Source organism: Ananas comosus, linkage group 1 (genome assembly GCF_001540865.1).
Source record: "Ananas comosus cultivar F153 linkage group 1, ASM154086v1, whole genome shotgun sequence".
Classification (NCBI taxonomy): domain Eukaryota; kingdom Viridiplantae; phylum Streptophyta; class Magnoliopsida; order Poales; family Bromeliaceae; genus Ananas; species Ananas comosus.
This window is the reverse complement of record NC_033621.1, coordinates 12584100-12603022: the sequence shown is the minus strand read 5'-3', so window position 1 is coordinate 12603022 and position 18923 is coordinate 12584100. Positions and strand designations below refer to the sequence as shown.

The 18923-nt window shown below is 30.6% G+C and overlaps 1 protein-coding gene across 1 annotated transcript; it reads left to right on the top strand.

The window, feature by feature from the left end:
* Positions 11093 to 16067, top strand: LOC109717722 (bidirectional sugar transporter SWEET1b). Its single transcript, XM_020243610.1, has 6 exons — positions 11093 to 11298; positions 11446 to 11482; positions 11691 to 11786; positions 14294 to 14576; positions 15409 to 15528; positions 15677 to 16067. Exons 1-6 carry the CDS (start codon positions 11256 to 11258, stop codon positions 15872 to 15874), a joined length of 777 nt encoding a protein of 258 aa, XP_020099199.1. The 5' UTR covers positions 11093 to 11255; the 3' UTR covers positions 15875 to 16067.

Genomic DNA, 18923 nt, shown 5'->3' with positions numbered 1-18923 from the left:
ACACAGTAACACACACCCCCCCCCCTAAAAAAACTATGAGATATATAACATTTTAGTTTCGAACTTTCTGAATTATAGTAATATCCTACTTAATACTGCAATAATAATTAAAATACTAAGTTATTTCAATATAATTCCACCAATATTTATTAAAAAGAAATATATATTGTGAGACTTGATTACAATAATTTAAAAATTGGATAACTAAAATATCACATATATATCTTATAATTCAAGTCAAAAATTATAATTAATTAAAGTTTGAGAACTAGAATATCACGCACCTCATAACTCAAGTCAGAAATTATGAGGAATTAAAGTTAATATGATTGCAGAAAATAAAAGGTTGGAAACTAAAGTAAAAAAAAGTAAGTAAAAGTTAGGGACCAATAATGCACTTAGCCCATTCGAGAAAAATTTTAGGATGCACTATATATATTAGTGACGTGACGTTTAGAATCAATCAAATAAATTTTTTTCGATTAATCCAACATATCATGATTATAAAAAAATATTCTTATTATATTTTTTTTAAATAAAAAATATAATTGATTTGTTATTATTGATGTGATACAAATATGACATAATAGTTTTTTTCTTTTCTTTTTCGATACATAGCCCTTGACTGCGCGACACATGACCAACTTTAGGTCACACCAGATGACTTAGTCTTGCAACTTAATTACCTAAATACATGATTGGACACAAATTAGCCCCGAATCTCCCACGTGTGCTCGATCCCCATACTATAACTCCCCACTTTTTAACAAAGGAACAAAATAACACTAATAAATAAAACGAATAACATGCTATTACTGTAGTTCGTTGTTTGTGAGCTAACTCGTCTTTGGCTCGAAATGAGCGCAAAATTGATTATTCGTTTAATAAATGAAGCGAATGCCAGCTGAATTTGTTAGCTCAAATCTAAATGAGCCGAACATGAGCTGGGATCAGCTAGCGCGCTTGTGTTCAGCCTAATACATGTATATATGCTTTGCAAATTTTTATTATTTGAATTTTAGCTCAATCTAAATGCAAAGAAATTTATATTTTGTGAATTTTAATTATTAAATTAAGATTCTAATTTTTTTAATTTGCTTCTAATTTTTCACCTAGTAGTAAAGCCGACAATCTACTTACTGCTCACAAATCATCTTGTGTTAGGCTCGTTAATAAATAAGCCGAACACGAGCTAAATTTTTCAGCTTAGACATTTATTAAACGAGTCGAATACGAGCTAGCCCCAGCTCACTCGTGTTTGGCTCGTTGACGGCTCTAGTGTCCCGTACTTTAACCCAAAGTTATTTGAAAAATTTTAGAATACATGTATTAGGGGAAAATTGCATTATACTAGTCCCTGAGCACTAAGTCAAATTTTTATTTTGATTTTTAAATATTTCATTTTAGCTATTTCCTGAGGCAAAAAATTGTTGATTACATTGAGTGAATCATTTATTTGTACACCATGTATAGATTCTATCGATTCTTTGTGATGATGAATAGATGTATAGTATATGAATATACTGATGCAATTATATATAGGTGATGGTGTTTATTGTGTTGTCTCTTTCTAAAGGTTTTGAAACTTATCCTCCTTTAATTGGTTACATTAATATTCTATATGATTAGCTAGCTTTATATATAGATCAAATATGCCAAGGTGTACTTTAAAATTTAATTAAAAAAATTAAAAAAAAATTGCACTTTGGGCTTAATTAATTTAATTGTCATGTCACAAAAAATGTAGGCATATATATACATTATTAATGAATCTAACATTTTAAGTTCATTTGTTAAACAAATATTAACATGACCACTTATGCTCTAATCAGGTGTAAAGTCACATGTTGGGCAGTTATGAAACATAAAGTTCATTTGTTTTTTTATGATTTTTTGTTCAGCTCAAATTTGCATTTGAATTTGCATTAATTTGAAAATATTAAACTCTATACATCCAAATGAAGGGCCCAAATGATCATCATCTACTAAAAACAAATATGTAATAGATGCATTTTTTATGTATATATTGCTAAGCCAATATATTTTCCCTGCTAACTTTGGTAGTGTATTTATTTTTGAAGCTACTAGGAAAATATTAATTAGTTAAACGAATATTTACTACTCTAAACACTAACAACTGATAAATGTTGTACTCCTACAACACGGAGCAAAACAAGTTAAAGAATTCGAGACGCATCTAATAACATTAATATCTGATCGAGCCATTATTCGAGACTGATCGGATCAGATTCGCAAATCACGCAAAATGGTGACAACAAAACCTAATAGCTTGATCAAGTTCATAATGTTTGTACAACTATATATTCTTATTCCACTAAAATTTGTTCTCAATCATTTATGCAGGTGAATCAGATTCCCTGCATTTTGCTAGATATTGATTCTATACTTATTTTTCACTTTATGTTCATATCATCATGTTTTGTCACATTACTTTATTTAATTACCCTCAAATCAAATTAATGTGGACCTCTTTTCATGTGAGAAACTCTACTACAATTGGAGTAAATTTATTCTAAACTTAAAATTTAAATGTAGTGATCTCTACTCTTATAATTTTTTAAAATTAATTTTTTACTATTAATACTATTCAAATTAATCTAGCCTGCCTAGTTACATGATATAAGATAGTTCAAAATTAAAATATGTTTAACCAAAAAATTTAGAAACTAAAGCATATACCATATACTTTGTACCAAAATATTATTGTATTTGTACTGTGCTAAATACTTTTCGGTTTGAATTTGTATTTATTTCTGACCGTATTTTCTAGAGAAAAATGTAAAATGTATAAAACTTATCTAAACTATGAACCAATTTGAAATGATTATCAAATCTTTCAAAACTTTAATTTATTATCCAACTTTTCAATTTATTTGATTTAAATGAGCCAATAGTACTTTGACTTCAAAATTTAAGCTAATTACTTATTTTAATAAATTTATAGTTATGAAAATTGCACGAAGTAACTAATTAAATCTGTAAAATTAAATAATGCATTCAAAATTTTAGTCAATTGAAAAGTTAAATAGTAAAATTAAAATTTTGAATTGCATGTTGGGTAGCCATTTCAAAATGATGTATAGTTCAGAAAGTTCAGATAAATTTTGAATTGTTGGGTAGCCATTTCAAAAGATATAGAGTTGGACTGGGCTACTATTAGTAGCAAAATTCTATTGTTGCTATCAGTTTTTTAGCCTTTGAATCAATTCTTTTCATTATTTCTAACCATTAGATTAAATATTATAACCCAGTGGGGACCATTCAACCCTAGGGGGACCACTCAACTCTAACCGACTAATATCATCCTGACCCTACAATTTTCATCCAGGGGTTAAAAACTTGATAGCAATTAAAAAGAGCTTTTTACTATTAATAGTATTCCAGCCTAATTATATATATATATATATATATATATATATATATAGGCCTGGGCTACTATACTCTTATGAGTATAGAGCACTTCGTACTCAAAAGTTGTTTTCAATGATAGAGTTTCTGAATCGACTCACTATGTTAAATATGATCTAGATATTTTAAACTTCTAGAAAATAAATTTCATAATTTTTCAAAATCATAATAAAGTTCATCAAGGGGGTATAAAATGAACGGTCAAGAACGACGTCTTAAAAATGAATGATCGGATCCTTCAATTTAAGATCGGAGTAATTGATCTTTATCTATGTAGTGAATAGAATTTTCTATCAAAAATTCAGCTGATTTCGATTTTTTTACACCGTTAAACTAGCAAATATCCCATACCGGCCGTTAAAAATTATCAATTTTATGACCTTTTGATTGTAAGGTAAATGATGTCGAAAAATTATAAATTTTGATTTCTAAACGTATTAAATGCTCTAGATAACGTTTAACGGTGTGGATCGTCAATTCGGAAGCTCTATCATCGAAAATAATTTATGCGTACGAGGACGATCGTACTTATAAGAGTATAGTAGCCGAACTCTCTCTCTATATATATATATATAGTATTTTACTTTGTTATTATTTTTTGAAGTTGTGAGAATGTTTCAACATGTTGGACAACATATGTAGTTACGTCCATGCAGTGTAGAGTGACGTATAATTGTAACAGATTATCCTCATCCAAACATGCATAAATACGTACATGCACGAACTTTAATATATATTTAGTAATATTCATAAGTATAATAATAATAATAATAAAATACGTAACATGCACCCAAAATATTCACACCCAAAATCTCACCTTTCTACTGACATGTGGGACCCATTAGGTGTGTTAAAACTAAAAAACGACAAGTAGTGTTGTAAAACTACAATATTAATTATTATTTCCCACATTATCTATTCTTATTATTATTATTGGTTTTATTTTGACTACTATGTTGTTCTCTTGTGGATACCTATTAATTACCAAATTTGAATGGTGCATGGATTTATATAGAAATAAATATATATAAATATATGCATACCCTAACCTCTTTGTTCCCTTCCACGTATCATGCACGCATTAAATACGACCACTACTGATATAACATATATATAAATGGTGCAGTGGATAAAACTTCTATTTTTTTGGAGGAAAAAAAAAAAAGAAAAATACTTAGATTCCTTGCATGAAACAGTTCCGTTGTTGTCGATCTTATTGTGTACACGAATCAATCAGAAGTTTTTCTATCTATCATATACGACGACGCAGCGATCAACAGCCCATAAAGATTGCATTTTGAAGGACTCGAAGCCATGCCTACGTTCATAAATCTATTTTGGCTCCTTTATAGAATTGTTACATATTAAAATGCTATTTGAGAGAGTAAAACCTGTGAAATAATATTTAAACTTATCATATACGGCGATGCAGCGATCAACGGTCCATAAGGATAACATTTTGAAGGATTCAGCAGCTATGCCTATGCTTATAAATCTGTTTTAGCTCGTTTATAGTATTATTATTAATTATTAAAATGCTATTTGAGAGAGTAAAATTTGTGAAATAATATTTGAAATAATTATTGTTGTTGTTCTTCAAAAGCTTAAGGTATTAATTAGAGAGTATTATTTTTTAGTATTTATATTCAACACTGCCTAAGGCGTGAACTTCTATTAAATAAGAGAGAATTAAATGAAGTTTGGCACTTAGGGGAGCTTAAACATGGAACCTTTTATTTTTAATATCATGCGAAATAATATTAACCAATCTTTGCTTTTTCAAAACTTAAGTTATTAGGGAATTTATGAAGACGCCCCCTTTAACTCTCTCAATTTTTGTATGCAAAGAACAAAAGGAGATTTCCTCTTTCCTCTCTTTTCTCCGCGTTCTCTCTCGGCTATATTTTTGAAATTTTGGAGTGTGAATATAGAAGATATCGAACTCTGATAGGATTCTTCGTATCCCATCCGATTCGTAGCACATCATCCGATCCTCAACTTGTATCCGATTCGTAACGCGTAGGAGAAAGCGCGATACGTGGAAGATCTAGAATAAGGATTTAAGTGCAGTGGTATGTCACTACAACAGAATTAGGTTATAGGGACACATGTTTGGGACACTTTTGAGTAAGTGTCCTATTTATGCTAAAACTTAAAAAAATATCTACTAATGCCTAAATATAAAGCCCAATCCAACCAAAAATAAAAGATTACTCCACTCAACCCACCACACCCAGTCCATTTGGCCCGATTACAAATAGAAAAGAAAAAAAAAAAGAAAAATCAATTACCATATTTTCTTCTCTCTTCACTCAATCTACTCAAATTCTAGACGAAGAGTCATTCCTGTCGTCCTCCTCCGCCACCGCAGCCAACGAGATAGAGTTTCGACGGTTGCTAAATGCTTAAATAAGTTGTTGGTAAATTAGCAGCACTCTTTTAAGTTATAGCGACACTCTTTAACTGTCACTATATACCTAGCGACCCCACATATAGCAACACTTTTTAAAAGTGTCGGTAATTTTAACTCGCAGCACTTTTTTGACATGTCCCTACACTTAAAAGTGTCGCTATAGACCGTTTTTGTTGTAGTGTGTGGTCGTGTCGGAAACTTGTCGGTACGGTACAACACAGTGCAAGTCGGGCCATGCCGATGCTTGTCAGTCACAAAAAATTCGTATGTGGCCGACACATAATAGCATTAAATATATTTATTTTTTAGCAAAAATTTTTTTAACTATTTATTATGCATTTTTATCAAATTTTTTGAATTTTGTTGAGAAAATTACTTATTAATTTAAAAAATAGAGGGTTTTAAGCTGTATCATCAGTATGGGGACTGTATCGTGCTAATATTTTGTTGACATAATATAGCAAAGTAGATACTGCCTATGCCAATGGGCATTTAAAATTCTTGATCCAGAAGCATCAAACAAGAATGATCTAAAAAGGATAGTAAAACAAACAATTCGATCCCATTTCGATTTCTAAATATGTTGACTATTTAGTTTGTGAGATTTTATTGTCTATTTATATTCGACATAATTAACTTTATTACGTAGCTTCTCCACTTTTTAGCAGAATAAAAAATGCAATTTAAATATATTTTACTTTTTTGGGTTTTAAAATTTTATTTTTTGTTCTCACATGTAGCAAAAGCTTTTCCTAAAGAGACAGATACGAAAATACTAGGCGAAACAACCAGACACTAATTATTATTATTATTATTATATTAGAAAAAATTTCAAATACCATTTTGTGGTTTCGTATTTTTTACTTTAGTACCTTGTGATTTAACGTGTATCATTTTTATACCCTGTAATTTTTTTATAATTTTTGTTATCTCCTTTACTAATTTATTTCGTTAAATAAGTAACGAAGGTAAAACTAAAAGGTATTAAAGTGAATATTCGATAAACTATAGATAGGGTAACTGAAGTTTTTTATGTATGATTTAATGAAAATCTAGCAGAAAAACTGACGAAAAGAGAAAAATAAAATCACACGGTGCTAAATTGATATATTTTAAACTATAAAATACTAAAATGAAAAAGCGTGAAACCACAAAAATGTTATTTAAAGTTTACTCTTATTATTATTATTATTATTATTATTATTATTATTATTAGTGAGGCTACTATGTTATCGGAAGCACAGAACCTTCCGTGCTTCCAGCTCGTTTTCGATGTTGCGACTTTCGAATCATCGATCGACTCCGTTAAACTTGATATAAAGTATTTGAAGTATCTAGAAAATAAATTTTATGATTTTACGATATCATTTGCCTAGTGAACGAAGGGGCTCAAAATCAACGGCTGAAAATAAAAATCTTACAAAATGCAATAATATGACATTAAAATTTTAAATCAAAGATATTGATCTTGTTTTATATAGTATAAAGAATTTTCTATCAAAATTTCACGTGATTTGGATATTTCTACACCGTTAAACTTGCAAACGGCTCACTACGGCCATTGAAATTTGTTGATTTTGAGCCCATTCGATCACTAGGCAAATGATATCGAAAATAATAAATTTTATTTTCTAGATATTCCAAATACTTAGATCAAGTTTAACGGAGCCGATCGACGATTCGAAAGTCGCAACATTGAAAACGAGCTGAAAGCGCGGAAGGCTCCGTTCCGATAGCATAGTAGCCTCACTCTATTATTATTATTATTATTATTATTATAGTAATTTGCATAAGCTCGAGGTAGAGGTCAAACCGACACTTATCCACTATAACTAAGACAATGTGGAAATGCGAGCTTCACATGTTTCAAAGCCCACGTGGCGTTTAAGCGTGATTCGTAATCAAAATGATTTTATCATCTGCCTAATTTTAACTTGCTCTTAAGCATATACACACTGGCTTCTCAACGGGTTGAATTTGGTGCGGATTTTCAACAAATCCGAATCCAATTGGACTCCAAATCCCAAATATAAATTTGAGTCTAAATGGACGGATTTTTAAAAATTCATATTCAAATTCGAATTCAACCAAAAATTTAAAATTTGAACCAAAATAATTATTTTTCTTTGCAATATTCAAAATATCTATCTATCTATATATATATATATATATATATATATATATATATATATATATATATATATATATTATGAATTCTTAGTTTGGGGGGATGTTGTTTTCATCTTATTTTTTTCCTCTCTCTCTACTGATATTGACGGAAAAAAATAAAATCAAGCATTTTTTTAATCCAATCTAATTTTTCTCTTTTTATTATAAAAATTTTATAGATAATTTTTTAAATAATTTAGATTGCGTGCATTAAATATAAATTTTGGTTTTATAATATTGATCAAAAGAAGGATTGATGGGGTTTAAATTAATTACTTATTTTAATAAATTTAATTGTGAGAGTTGTACGAAATATACTAAAATTAATTAATTAATTGTTTTAAAGTCAAAGTACTATTGATCGACTCAAATCTAAATATTTTTTTTTTTTTTTGAGAGATAGGTAGCACGCTACCTGCTTCGTTTACTTCATTTAGAAATGTGAGAGATAGGTACTATTGATCGACTCAAAACTACATATTAAAATGTTGGATAGAGATTTTTTTTTTTGAAAGGTTAGATAGCTAATTCAAAATGATTCATAGTTCAAGAAAATTCAATGCGTTTTTAGTTTGATTCTAATATCAAACTTCAATGCCATATTTGTAGTCTGATAAGTAGTCCAACGTCACATTTAAATATTCTAGAATACCTAAACAATGATTAGTTAACTTTTAATTTTAACAATTAGACATTCTAAAATTTATTAGATAGTTTAGTAGATTATTTTGTCGAATGTATATATATATATATATAAAAGATAAATTATAATTTTGGTTCTCAAACTATAAGACACGTGACACTCTAGACCAACCTCGAACTTTAATGCATTATAATTTCTGGATCAAACTATGAGACACGTTACACTTTAATCCATAAACTTTAATAAGTCGCAATTTCTAACTTGCACAATGAAGCACATGACATGTTTTTGCGAAATTTCAGGCTTGCACATGACATGTTAGTCCTCAATTTTTACTACTGTTATAAATATAATTTATTATTTTTATAATTTTTTCTTACTTTTTATATTTTTCTCATATTTTTATTTTTATTCTTTTACTGCAGCAGCTATTGTTTTTTTTTAATTTTTTTAAATTTTTTGACTCTTTTTTTTTGCCTTTTTTCTTTAATTTTATTTATTTATTTATTTATTCGAAATCAACCCGCAACTATGTGCGGATGTCTACACTAGTATTATATTAAATTTGAATTATTAAAATATAAATTTAAATATAATATCAAATATTTATATATATAAAATATAATGTAAAATAATTTCGAGGTCGGGGTCAGGGTCGGGGTCGGATTCGGGTTTGGTTTCGGGTCGGGTATAATCAAAATATATACCCGAATCCAAATTCGTTGGATTTTCATTTTTTATATTCATATCCGAAAGTATATCCATTTAGTAACGGATAAATTCACTTCATTTGGGTTTGGATTTAGATAAAATTTTGGATTTTCATATCCATTATTGACATCCCTATATCACACCCTCTCTAAAAAAAATAAATATTTTAAAAAATGATAAACTTATCTGAACTGTAAATCATTTTGAGTCGGCTGCTAACTTTTTATAAATTTAATTTTACTATCAAATATTTTAATTTATTTGATTTGTCTTATTCAACAATTTAAAATTTAAATTAATTATTTATGTTAATAAATTTATAGTTGTGAGAATTGCATGAAGGATACTAATTCAATCTAAAAAAATAAGCAACGCATTTAAATTTTAAAGTCAATATCAGTGACTGACTCAAATTAAAAAATTAAAAAATCAGATAGTAAAATTAAAATTTTGAAATGTTGAATAGTCGACTCAAAATAGCTTATAATTTAGATAAATTCTGTATGTATTTACCAAAATTAAATAAAAAAAATAAGAAAAAATAAAACAAAGGCATTAATTATCCCTCGTGAAAAATAACTAGGAGAGCTTTCACAATAGGAAAAATTAAAGGCAAACACAAAAAGCATAAAGGTCAAAAGAGTACATGGACTTCAACACATTTGTAATAAATTTTTTGACTATTGATAAATAGTTTTATAATTAGCTTTTGATTTTTCCAATCTAACTCATCTTTATTGCTTAAATGAAAAGAAAATGTGTTTAATTATAGATTCTATAAAAAATTAACTATTCTGAATATATACTTTTCAATTGTTAATAGTCGCGCGATACGTAACAAAAACGACAATTTTGACCATTCTTCAGTTAAATTTTAACTTAAATTTAAATAGCCAAAAGTTCTTGATAATAATTTCAAAATGACCTTTTCTTAGATCTCCATAAAAATTCAAACCTAGCAGAAAAAGGTTCCTTTTAAATTTTTTAATTTATTTTTGTTAAGTAACCCATATATTTTTCTCTCGAAAAGTTAGAGACTAAAATGCCCATTCTGATAAAGCTGATCATGCACGTGAAAAATCCAACCTCAGATCTTTTATTTGGGGACAAGGATATTAAAATTAGGATCAATTGCGTACAGGTCCCTATAAACATAGTGAGCTGCAGATATATTTCTATAAAATTTAACTTTCATAAATTATCCATACAAAATTTCTAATATTTTCAGATATGTTCATACCGTTAAAATTCGTTAGAAAAGTTTAATTAACCATAGGTAAATTACTTTACTCAAGTTAATTTTTGATATTTTTACCCCTCTTATATTATACTGTTATAATTTTTGGAATGACATATTTATGATGGAAAATTTGAAAATATAAACAGTTTTCTAACGGTTCTCTAATGGTAACAAACCAAATGGAAATATCTAAAAATATTAGGACTTGTGGGGACCTGTATGCAATTAACTTTTAAAATTAACTGTACTAGATAGTGATGGTAACGTATCAGAAAAAGAGTTAAAAGGAGCATACTCAAGAGTAAATACAACTCGAAAACATGCACATCAAAACACAAATCCCTTAAAACTTTTTTTTTTTTTACTGAGATCATTGGATAAGATCGAATTCAATAGCATGCTAAAGCTCTCCCCTATAAATGTACAAACCAATTCTCACATAAAAACCATACATACACACATATACTCATATAACTCTCTCTCTCTCTCTCTCTCTCTCTCTCTCTCTTTTGTTGCTTATCACCAAGGCAAAAAAAAAAAAAAAAAAGAGAAGGGAAAAAAGCACAGCTTCTTCTTAGAGCTTTTAGAGCTCATCTTTAGGGCTTAATTAATTTGTTGGCTATATAGCTTTTGGGAGAAGCACGAGTGACATGGATGTGGTGCATGTGTTACATTTCTTGTTTGGAATTTTTGGTGAGAAGTGCTTCTTCTCTTTCTCTCTCCTCTTGTTTTTTTTTTTTTTTTTTCTCCAATCATTTTTTTACCTCTTCTCCCTCTCCACTCCTCTCTTTAGTTTGATAATAATTATGCTAATTGTTCTCTTTCTCTCACTTTATGCAGGAAATGTCACTGCTTTATTTCTATTTTTATCTCCCATGTAAGTACTATACATATATATATATAATACTATTTTTTATGATATGATTTAGTTTCTGTGTCGCGATAAAGAGTTTTTCACGTAAATATTCTAATTTAAATGTTTCTTTCTCTAGATTTCTCTGACTCCGTGTTACAACAATTTTAACATGCTTGTAAAGTTTTATTTATTTATTTATTTATTATTATTATTATTATTATTTTATCAGTCTCACGTTTCGGAGGATCCAAAAGAACAAATCGACGGAGGATTTCTCCGGCGTGCCGTACAACATGACCCTTCTCAATTGCCTCCTCTCTGCTTGGTACGTGAAATTTTAAATCAATTTGATGTTCTATTTGAATTTCAAACTAGCGAAAAGATAAAAAAAAAGTATAGAGCTCATCATGCTACTGAAATTTAAAATTTTGAAAATATATCTGAAAAATAAGTGACCAAGTTCCCCTTGATGGTGTGTGTACACTACTAAGACTATTTTAAACCCTCTAAGTTTTGAATATATATATATATATATATTTGAATTATGGATCATTTTGAATTGACTATAAAATTTTAATTTTACTATTTGATCTTTCAATTTGTTTGATTTGAACTGGTCAATAATACTTTAACTTTAAACATGTAAAGAAAAACGACATATTCAAATTCTGAAGTTGAAGTGTCGTTGCCTGACTCAAATCAAACAAGTTGAAATATTGGGTGGTGAAATTTAAATTTTAAAAGATTAAGTTGCCAATTCAAAATGATTTATAGTTCATATAAGTTATCTACGTTTTTACCATTGGTTTATACTGTTAAGAATCCTGGACTGTATATAATGAAAAGAACTTTTCCATCTGATAGTTTAAGCTTTTGTATTAACATATGTATTATCATAGCTTGGTTCCTACCTCTATGTTTGGTTTCTATATCTGCTAAATATTTTTGTTTTACGATTCCGCTGTCTCTTCCTGTTACGTCTTCAGTCGATGTACAAGACACCATTCACCTGATATTTATCATGCATGTAAGTAGAGGGGTGTTAAGACTAATTCTGAACCGTTTCTTTGAATAACAAGATATATGATAAAAATAAGGACCGAACAAATTAATTTATTAGTACTGCCTTTACCTAAACATTTTTACAAATGACTAAATTATAAAAAATCTTATGTAAATACTCGCTTAAAAACTTATATTTTGCTCTCTTATAATTTCAGAAATATTTTCAGGGGAGTACGGCGTTAATGGAGAGGGCAAATAACCAAATTGCCATTAATTACTTCTTTTATAAAGAATAAATAATTTTTAATATATTTCTGTCATCTTGAATGACATTTTCGATATAAATTTTATAAGAAATGGGCAGAATAGTGATAAAACCCTGACGGAGAGAAACTAAATGCAATAACTTGAAATGTTGAGTGAATAAAATATAGATTTTTAAAAATTAGAGAGAAAAGGTGAAAAAACGAGTACTTATAAGAAATTTTTTTGTAATTTAGTAATTTATAAACTTCTGAACAAAAAAATACAAAACCATGTGCGCAACCAACCAAGCAAAGGCTCAAAGAGGTCCACAGCTGAATCATTTCCTCTTTAATGGGGACCAAAAATAGCAAAGGTAGTACATATGTGCACTGGTTGGGACCAAAAGGGCCAAAACAATGTGTTGTTGCTTGTGAAAAGGGGAATCACACTATTGTGGACGCGCCCAACACGTGTGTGTTAAGCGTGCCAAAAACGTGTAACAGAGTCGTGAACGTTCCATCTATAATATTATGTTGATGATGATAGAAGGTGAAGCATTTAACTTGGTGTGATTGATGAATTATTCCCTCATTATTGAGTTATATATATATATATATATATATATATATATATATAAGAAGTTTAAATGCGATTTTGTTGATGAGCTCCTCAACGAGATATCGCGGAGTAAGTTTGGTGAGCCATGTGACTCATCCTACATTCGGAGCTCAACGGCGAAGAATGATGTACACTTCTCATTCAAATTACTTTTTCAGAAGTTTTATTTAAAAATCCGATCATTTGTAGGTTATGAAGGTTTTACATCTTATGAGGATTCTGATTAGGTTTTCTGCAGCCCCACGTGCGGAGTTTGCCTGCGCAAAAAGGTCATTGCGTGTGGCGAAATGAATTTAGGCTGTCCAAATTAAATGCGTAGAAAATATATATCTTAAAGATCGCGATTCCCGCTGAATTCTTCTGCCACTTAAACTACGATAGTTTGATCACTTAAAGAAAAAGAAAAAAGTTTTTTTCTAAAATTGTACCCTAAATTCAAATCTTAGAGGAATATAGTGCAATTGATTAATTGTGTACTCTTTATTTCAAATGTGGAATAATGGGGGTACTTTTTTGTGGGTTACATTAAACTCTTTCCATCATTCAAAGAGTGAGGACTAATTAATAGTTTTTACTATAGTAAAAAGGCAAAATTTTATTAAAAAAAATTAAATTTTGGGTTCAAAAATCTCATTAAATATTTTAGCTTTAAGCATCAATCATACAAAATGAGGATTTGGTTCATTGCAACTAATTGAAAAGCTTCACCTCAATAATTAAACAATTATTTGCATCCCAATAAATAAGCTATTAATTATCACATTTTCTATTAATTATTATTGACTATGAAATCTCATGGGCCTAGACAATGATGTTTGGGCCCTCATCAAATGGGCCAAGAAAATTTGAAATTTAAATTCGATACTCTTTACGCTTCAAATTTTTCTAATTTGATAGATATGTCTAATCTCTTATTTTCATAGCTTTTAATTTTGATGATCATTAATTTTTTCTTACATGAAGGTACGGCATGCCATTCGTCTCGCCGAACAACCTACTGGTGTCGACGATCAACGGCGCTGGCACGGCCATTGAGCTGGTTTACGTGATCATATTCCTAACTTACGCGTCGACGAGCAAAGTTAGGATGAAGATGCTGGGCCTTCTCATGATTGTCAGCTCCATCTTCGCGGCCGTCGTCCTGATCTCGCTGCTCGCCCTCCACGGGCAGTCTCGTAAGCTCTTCTGCGGCTCCGCTGCGACGATCTTCTCCATCTGCATGTATGCTTCTCCGCTATCCATCATGGTAACATTTTTTTACCCTATCTCACCGTTGTTCCTATGAGTTGTAAGATATATATAAATTTCTAGAATATGAAAGTACGTACGATAAGGGTCTGGCTACTATATATACTATCGATAGCACTAAGCGCTTGGCGCTATCGAGTTTTTCGGCGTTAGCTAGATCTGATCCTTTTGACCATTTTCATCTCTTCAACTTTAGGGGATCACTACCATCCTAACCGCATATCCTTTTATTTAAGGGTCAAAAATCTAATAACACTAATAACTTGGTGCTATTAATAGCATAGTAGTCTAGTTCCACACAACAATATATATTGGTGTAGTATCATGCTCTTTTTATTTTGGGGTAATTACCCTGAATACTCTTCAAAATTTTTGAAATACTCCATACATTCCTCTTTTTTTTTTGGTTTCAAACACGCTCATATATTTTTTCATTATTTAAAAATAACCCCACTGTTAGTATCCGTTAAGTCATTCTAGATTAAACCCGGATTAAATTTCTATCCGAGTAAAAAAAAAAAAAAAAATCAAAATACCTCTTTTGTTCCTAATTTAAGGACAAATAAAAAAAGTTAGTGACGGCAGAAGAATACGTTCGAAAGGGTAAAATGGTAATTTCACATAGATAACAGTTGTTCCTAACTATTCACTAACCGAATCTAACTCTAAGCGGATATTTGAAAAAATTGAAACATTAAAAGAGTTTTTTTTTATATATATATATTAGTCTTCTATGCAGAATAGATAAGAAAGTCTGAAACTTTTCAAGAATACGTAAGCAATTGCTGTTTTTATTTTTCAACAACATCATCAAGGAACTTTATTTGCAGAGATTGGTGATTAAAACCAAGAGTGTGGAGTTCATGCCCTTTTTCCTCTCATTGTTTGTGTTCTTGTGTGGCACATCATGGTTCATCTATGGCCTACTCGGTCGCGATCCCTTCGTTACGGTAACCAAACTCAAACTCTTATAACATTTCATTTCGCTTGTTTTGAATTTATAACTAGCTACAGATTAAGATCATAAAGCTAGTTTATATTTGACATTAGGCTCGGAGTTTAAGAGAGTGTTAATTCATTTCTTTCTTTCTATTTCAGGTGCCTAACGGGTGCGGGAGCTTTCTCGGTGCACTGCAACTGATCCTCTACATGATCTACAGAGACCGCAAAGGGCGCGACACCACAAAAGACGACTCTATCGAGATGGAGGAATCCAAATCCGCTAAAACCACCAACACCAAGCCTATGGAGAAGATCAACATGCAAGTGCACCACCAAATAGACCACCAAGTCTAGAGAGAGAGAGAGAGAATGGTGCATTTTTATTAGGTTATATGCATTAGTGTTGTTTTGTTTGTACTCTCTCTCTCTCTACATGCTCTTTGTTTCTCTCTCTTCATTACCTTTCTATTTATGCACTACTAAGAAGATATATAGTTTGTGAATTGTAATCCACCCAATTATATAAAAGCTTTGTTAATTATATGCATGTATAAGGTGGTATGTGATCTACACAACCATTTATCACTCACAAAAATAAGAAAAAAATATTTTTCATCATATTTTCTCACTACACGTTTCATTTTCATCCCGCAAGTTCAGAAAACGGTTGAGAGAACAAATATAATTAGCGTGAATGTAGTTTTCCTCTTTTATTAATTAATATTTTGATTGTATATTATTATGAGAAATGTTATGCTAGGTACACATAATAATTTTTAATCCGAGCTAAGGATTGAAACGAAACGCTATTGAAAGTTTGAAGACTAAATTAAAATGTTATTAAAAGTTCTAAATGTCAAAATCAAAAGTTTGAGAACCAAATATAAAACTTGACTTAAATTTCAAACAGCGAAATTTTTATACATTATCTAGATGGTGCAGATTATATCTATCAAACTAAAATTTAATTTTAAAAATATGAGTCATAAAAAAAATAGACATAGCATACGACCTGAATATTGGCATCAATTTATTCCATATTAAAGTCTTCATTTGGTTGTTACTTCGGAAAAGGACTATCTACCGCTGACAGACTGCTCAAACGAGGCATGCCTTTGGACCCACAATGCGTCTTCTGTGCGGTACAAGCGGAAAACTGCGACCATCTCTTTTGTAACTGCGTTTTGTTCAGATTCCTACTCCTCTGTGTCGACGAACTGGAGACACCTGAGCTCACCATGGGTGATGTTCGAAATCTCTGGATTGGAGCGTCAGCCAACCCCGTCAAGTCGAAGAGGACACTTTGTTTGACTTATCTGGCAACGATCTGGTGGGTGGTCTAGAGGGACAGGAATAACTACATCTTTCGTGGATTGGTACCTAATGCTTCTCGGTCGCTAGAGTGCGTCAAATTGCTTAAGAGTAGTTGATCAGCAGTGCTTTAAAGCGACCCTCTCCTCTTTTCTTCTTCCATTCTTTACTTCTTCTCTTCCCCCCTCCACCCCCTTCTTTTGCTTGTTTTGTACCTTGTTTGCCTGTTCTTCGAAAGCTCTAGTTGCTTTCCACATGTATGCTCAGTTCATTTATCTCAATGAATGAAGCAGGTAGCTTGCTATCTATTTCTCAAAAAAAATTTATTCCATATGAAAATAATAATTTAATTCACAAACATGATGAGGTAAAATATAAGTATTTTTAGTTTATAGAGTATAGAAATGCAAACTGAACGAATCCGAGGGCGAGATGAGTCCTTCATTATCCACTCCGTTTCTTGTCGGAGACGGATTCGGGCCGAGTTAATTTTAGTCATATTTTTTATTTCCATTTATCATTTTGTTCGGGACGGATCGGAGCAGTAGCGGATCTTTGACAAATTAGGACGGATAAAAAAAAAAAAATTTGACGAATTAGAATGCATTATATATTTTTTTATATTTTTTGTTTTTCATTACGGCCCAATACAGAAGCTCTACCAGCGCGAATCCATTTGCATCCCTAAAAAAAAGTTCCTGCCTTGAGATTCGCGCTGCTGATGGATTTCACAAGATCGTAATTATGGGGGAGACCTCGGGGGTAATCTCGTCCAAAATTAAGTGAAAAAGAAAAGGGGTCTAATTCCGTGGGACCCACTTCTCCTGTGTCGGAGTTGGGGCCCACAAAATGGATGCCATGCCATGGCATGCCTGCATGCCATGGCGAGGATGGACATGGATGGATGGGAGGTGCTGTTCCGTGTAACCGGTTCATGTCACGCTTACATACGATGTGCTCCATGGGCGGTGTTGCGGAGAAATAGCTGCGCGTGCACCCGGTGTATCCGTACATCACATGAACCGCAATTTTATTGCTAAATAAATATTATTGTAAAATTCAAATTAATTTACTCTATACAATCTACAATATATGAAATAATTTAAATATGAAAAAAAGCTTATTAATTTGTGTAAAAAAATAAATCCAATAACTAGGAATCAAATAGATCTAAGAATCTATCTCAATTACCTTCCTATATTGAAATTATGTTAATTATTATCATATACTTTACCATCATTTTAAATCAATCGAAAAAATTAAAAATAAGTAAATTGGATTATAAAATTTTACTAAAATAAGCTAGCTTATTACTTTGTTCCATATCTCAACATTTATTTAATTTACAGTTCAAAAATAGATAAAAAGTTGGATAAAACATATCTCATATTTTACTAACGCTAGCAAAAATAAATTTTTTTGAGCAATTATTATATTATTATATTATTTTATAAAATTTATAATCGAATTCAATAATTATCCCCCATACCTAAGCTATCTAAGATAATAACAAAATGTGTAGATATAATTGAGGTAATTTTTAACGCAAGAGTTTTTCCTAAAAGTGTGTTTGGTTCCTCGTAAAATCACTCCGAAAAATTTTTTTTCAGGTGAAAAGTGAAATTTCGGTGTTTGGTGGCTCGTAAAAAAAATTTTCCGGAAAATTTTTTTACGGAGTCTTAGAAAAAACAAGGGTTTTCATTTTCCGCTCGAATGGAGCGGAAAACGAAAACGCGCGGCGTTGCGCACGCCGCGCGGGAGAAGAATGGGCGCGGTCCACGAGGTCTACTCCACCTCGTGGACTATGTGAGGAGAGGTCCATGATGGACCTCGCGCGGCGTTGCGCACGACACGGGAAAAAAAAAATGCGGTCCACGAGGTCCGCTTGTGGACCGTGTGAAGAGAGGTCCATGATGGACCTCTTTCTCTGCCCCATTTTTATATATATAATATATATATATATATATAATATTTTATTTATATAAAATAAATAAATATATATATATATAATAATAATTTTTTATTTGTAACTAATTTTTTTTCTTCTTTTTCTTTTTTTTCCTTTCAACCAAACAACCGTAATGAAAAACTA

Bases quoted from the DNA above. Each gene is read 5' to 3' on its own strand.
- LOC109717722 (XM_020243610.1), top strand. From the start codon at position 11,256: ATGGATGTGGTGCATGTGTTACATTTCTTGTTTGGAATTTTTG. The intron at 11,483-11,690 runs GTAAGTACTATA...TTATTTTATCAG, and splicing joins TTTCTATTTTTATCTCCCAT to TCTCACGTTTCGGAGGATCC. The intron at 15,529-15,676 runs GTAACCAAACTC...TTTCTATTTCAG, and splicing joins GTCGCGATCCCTTCGTTACG to GTGCCTAACGGGTGCGGGAG.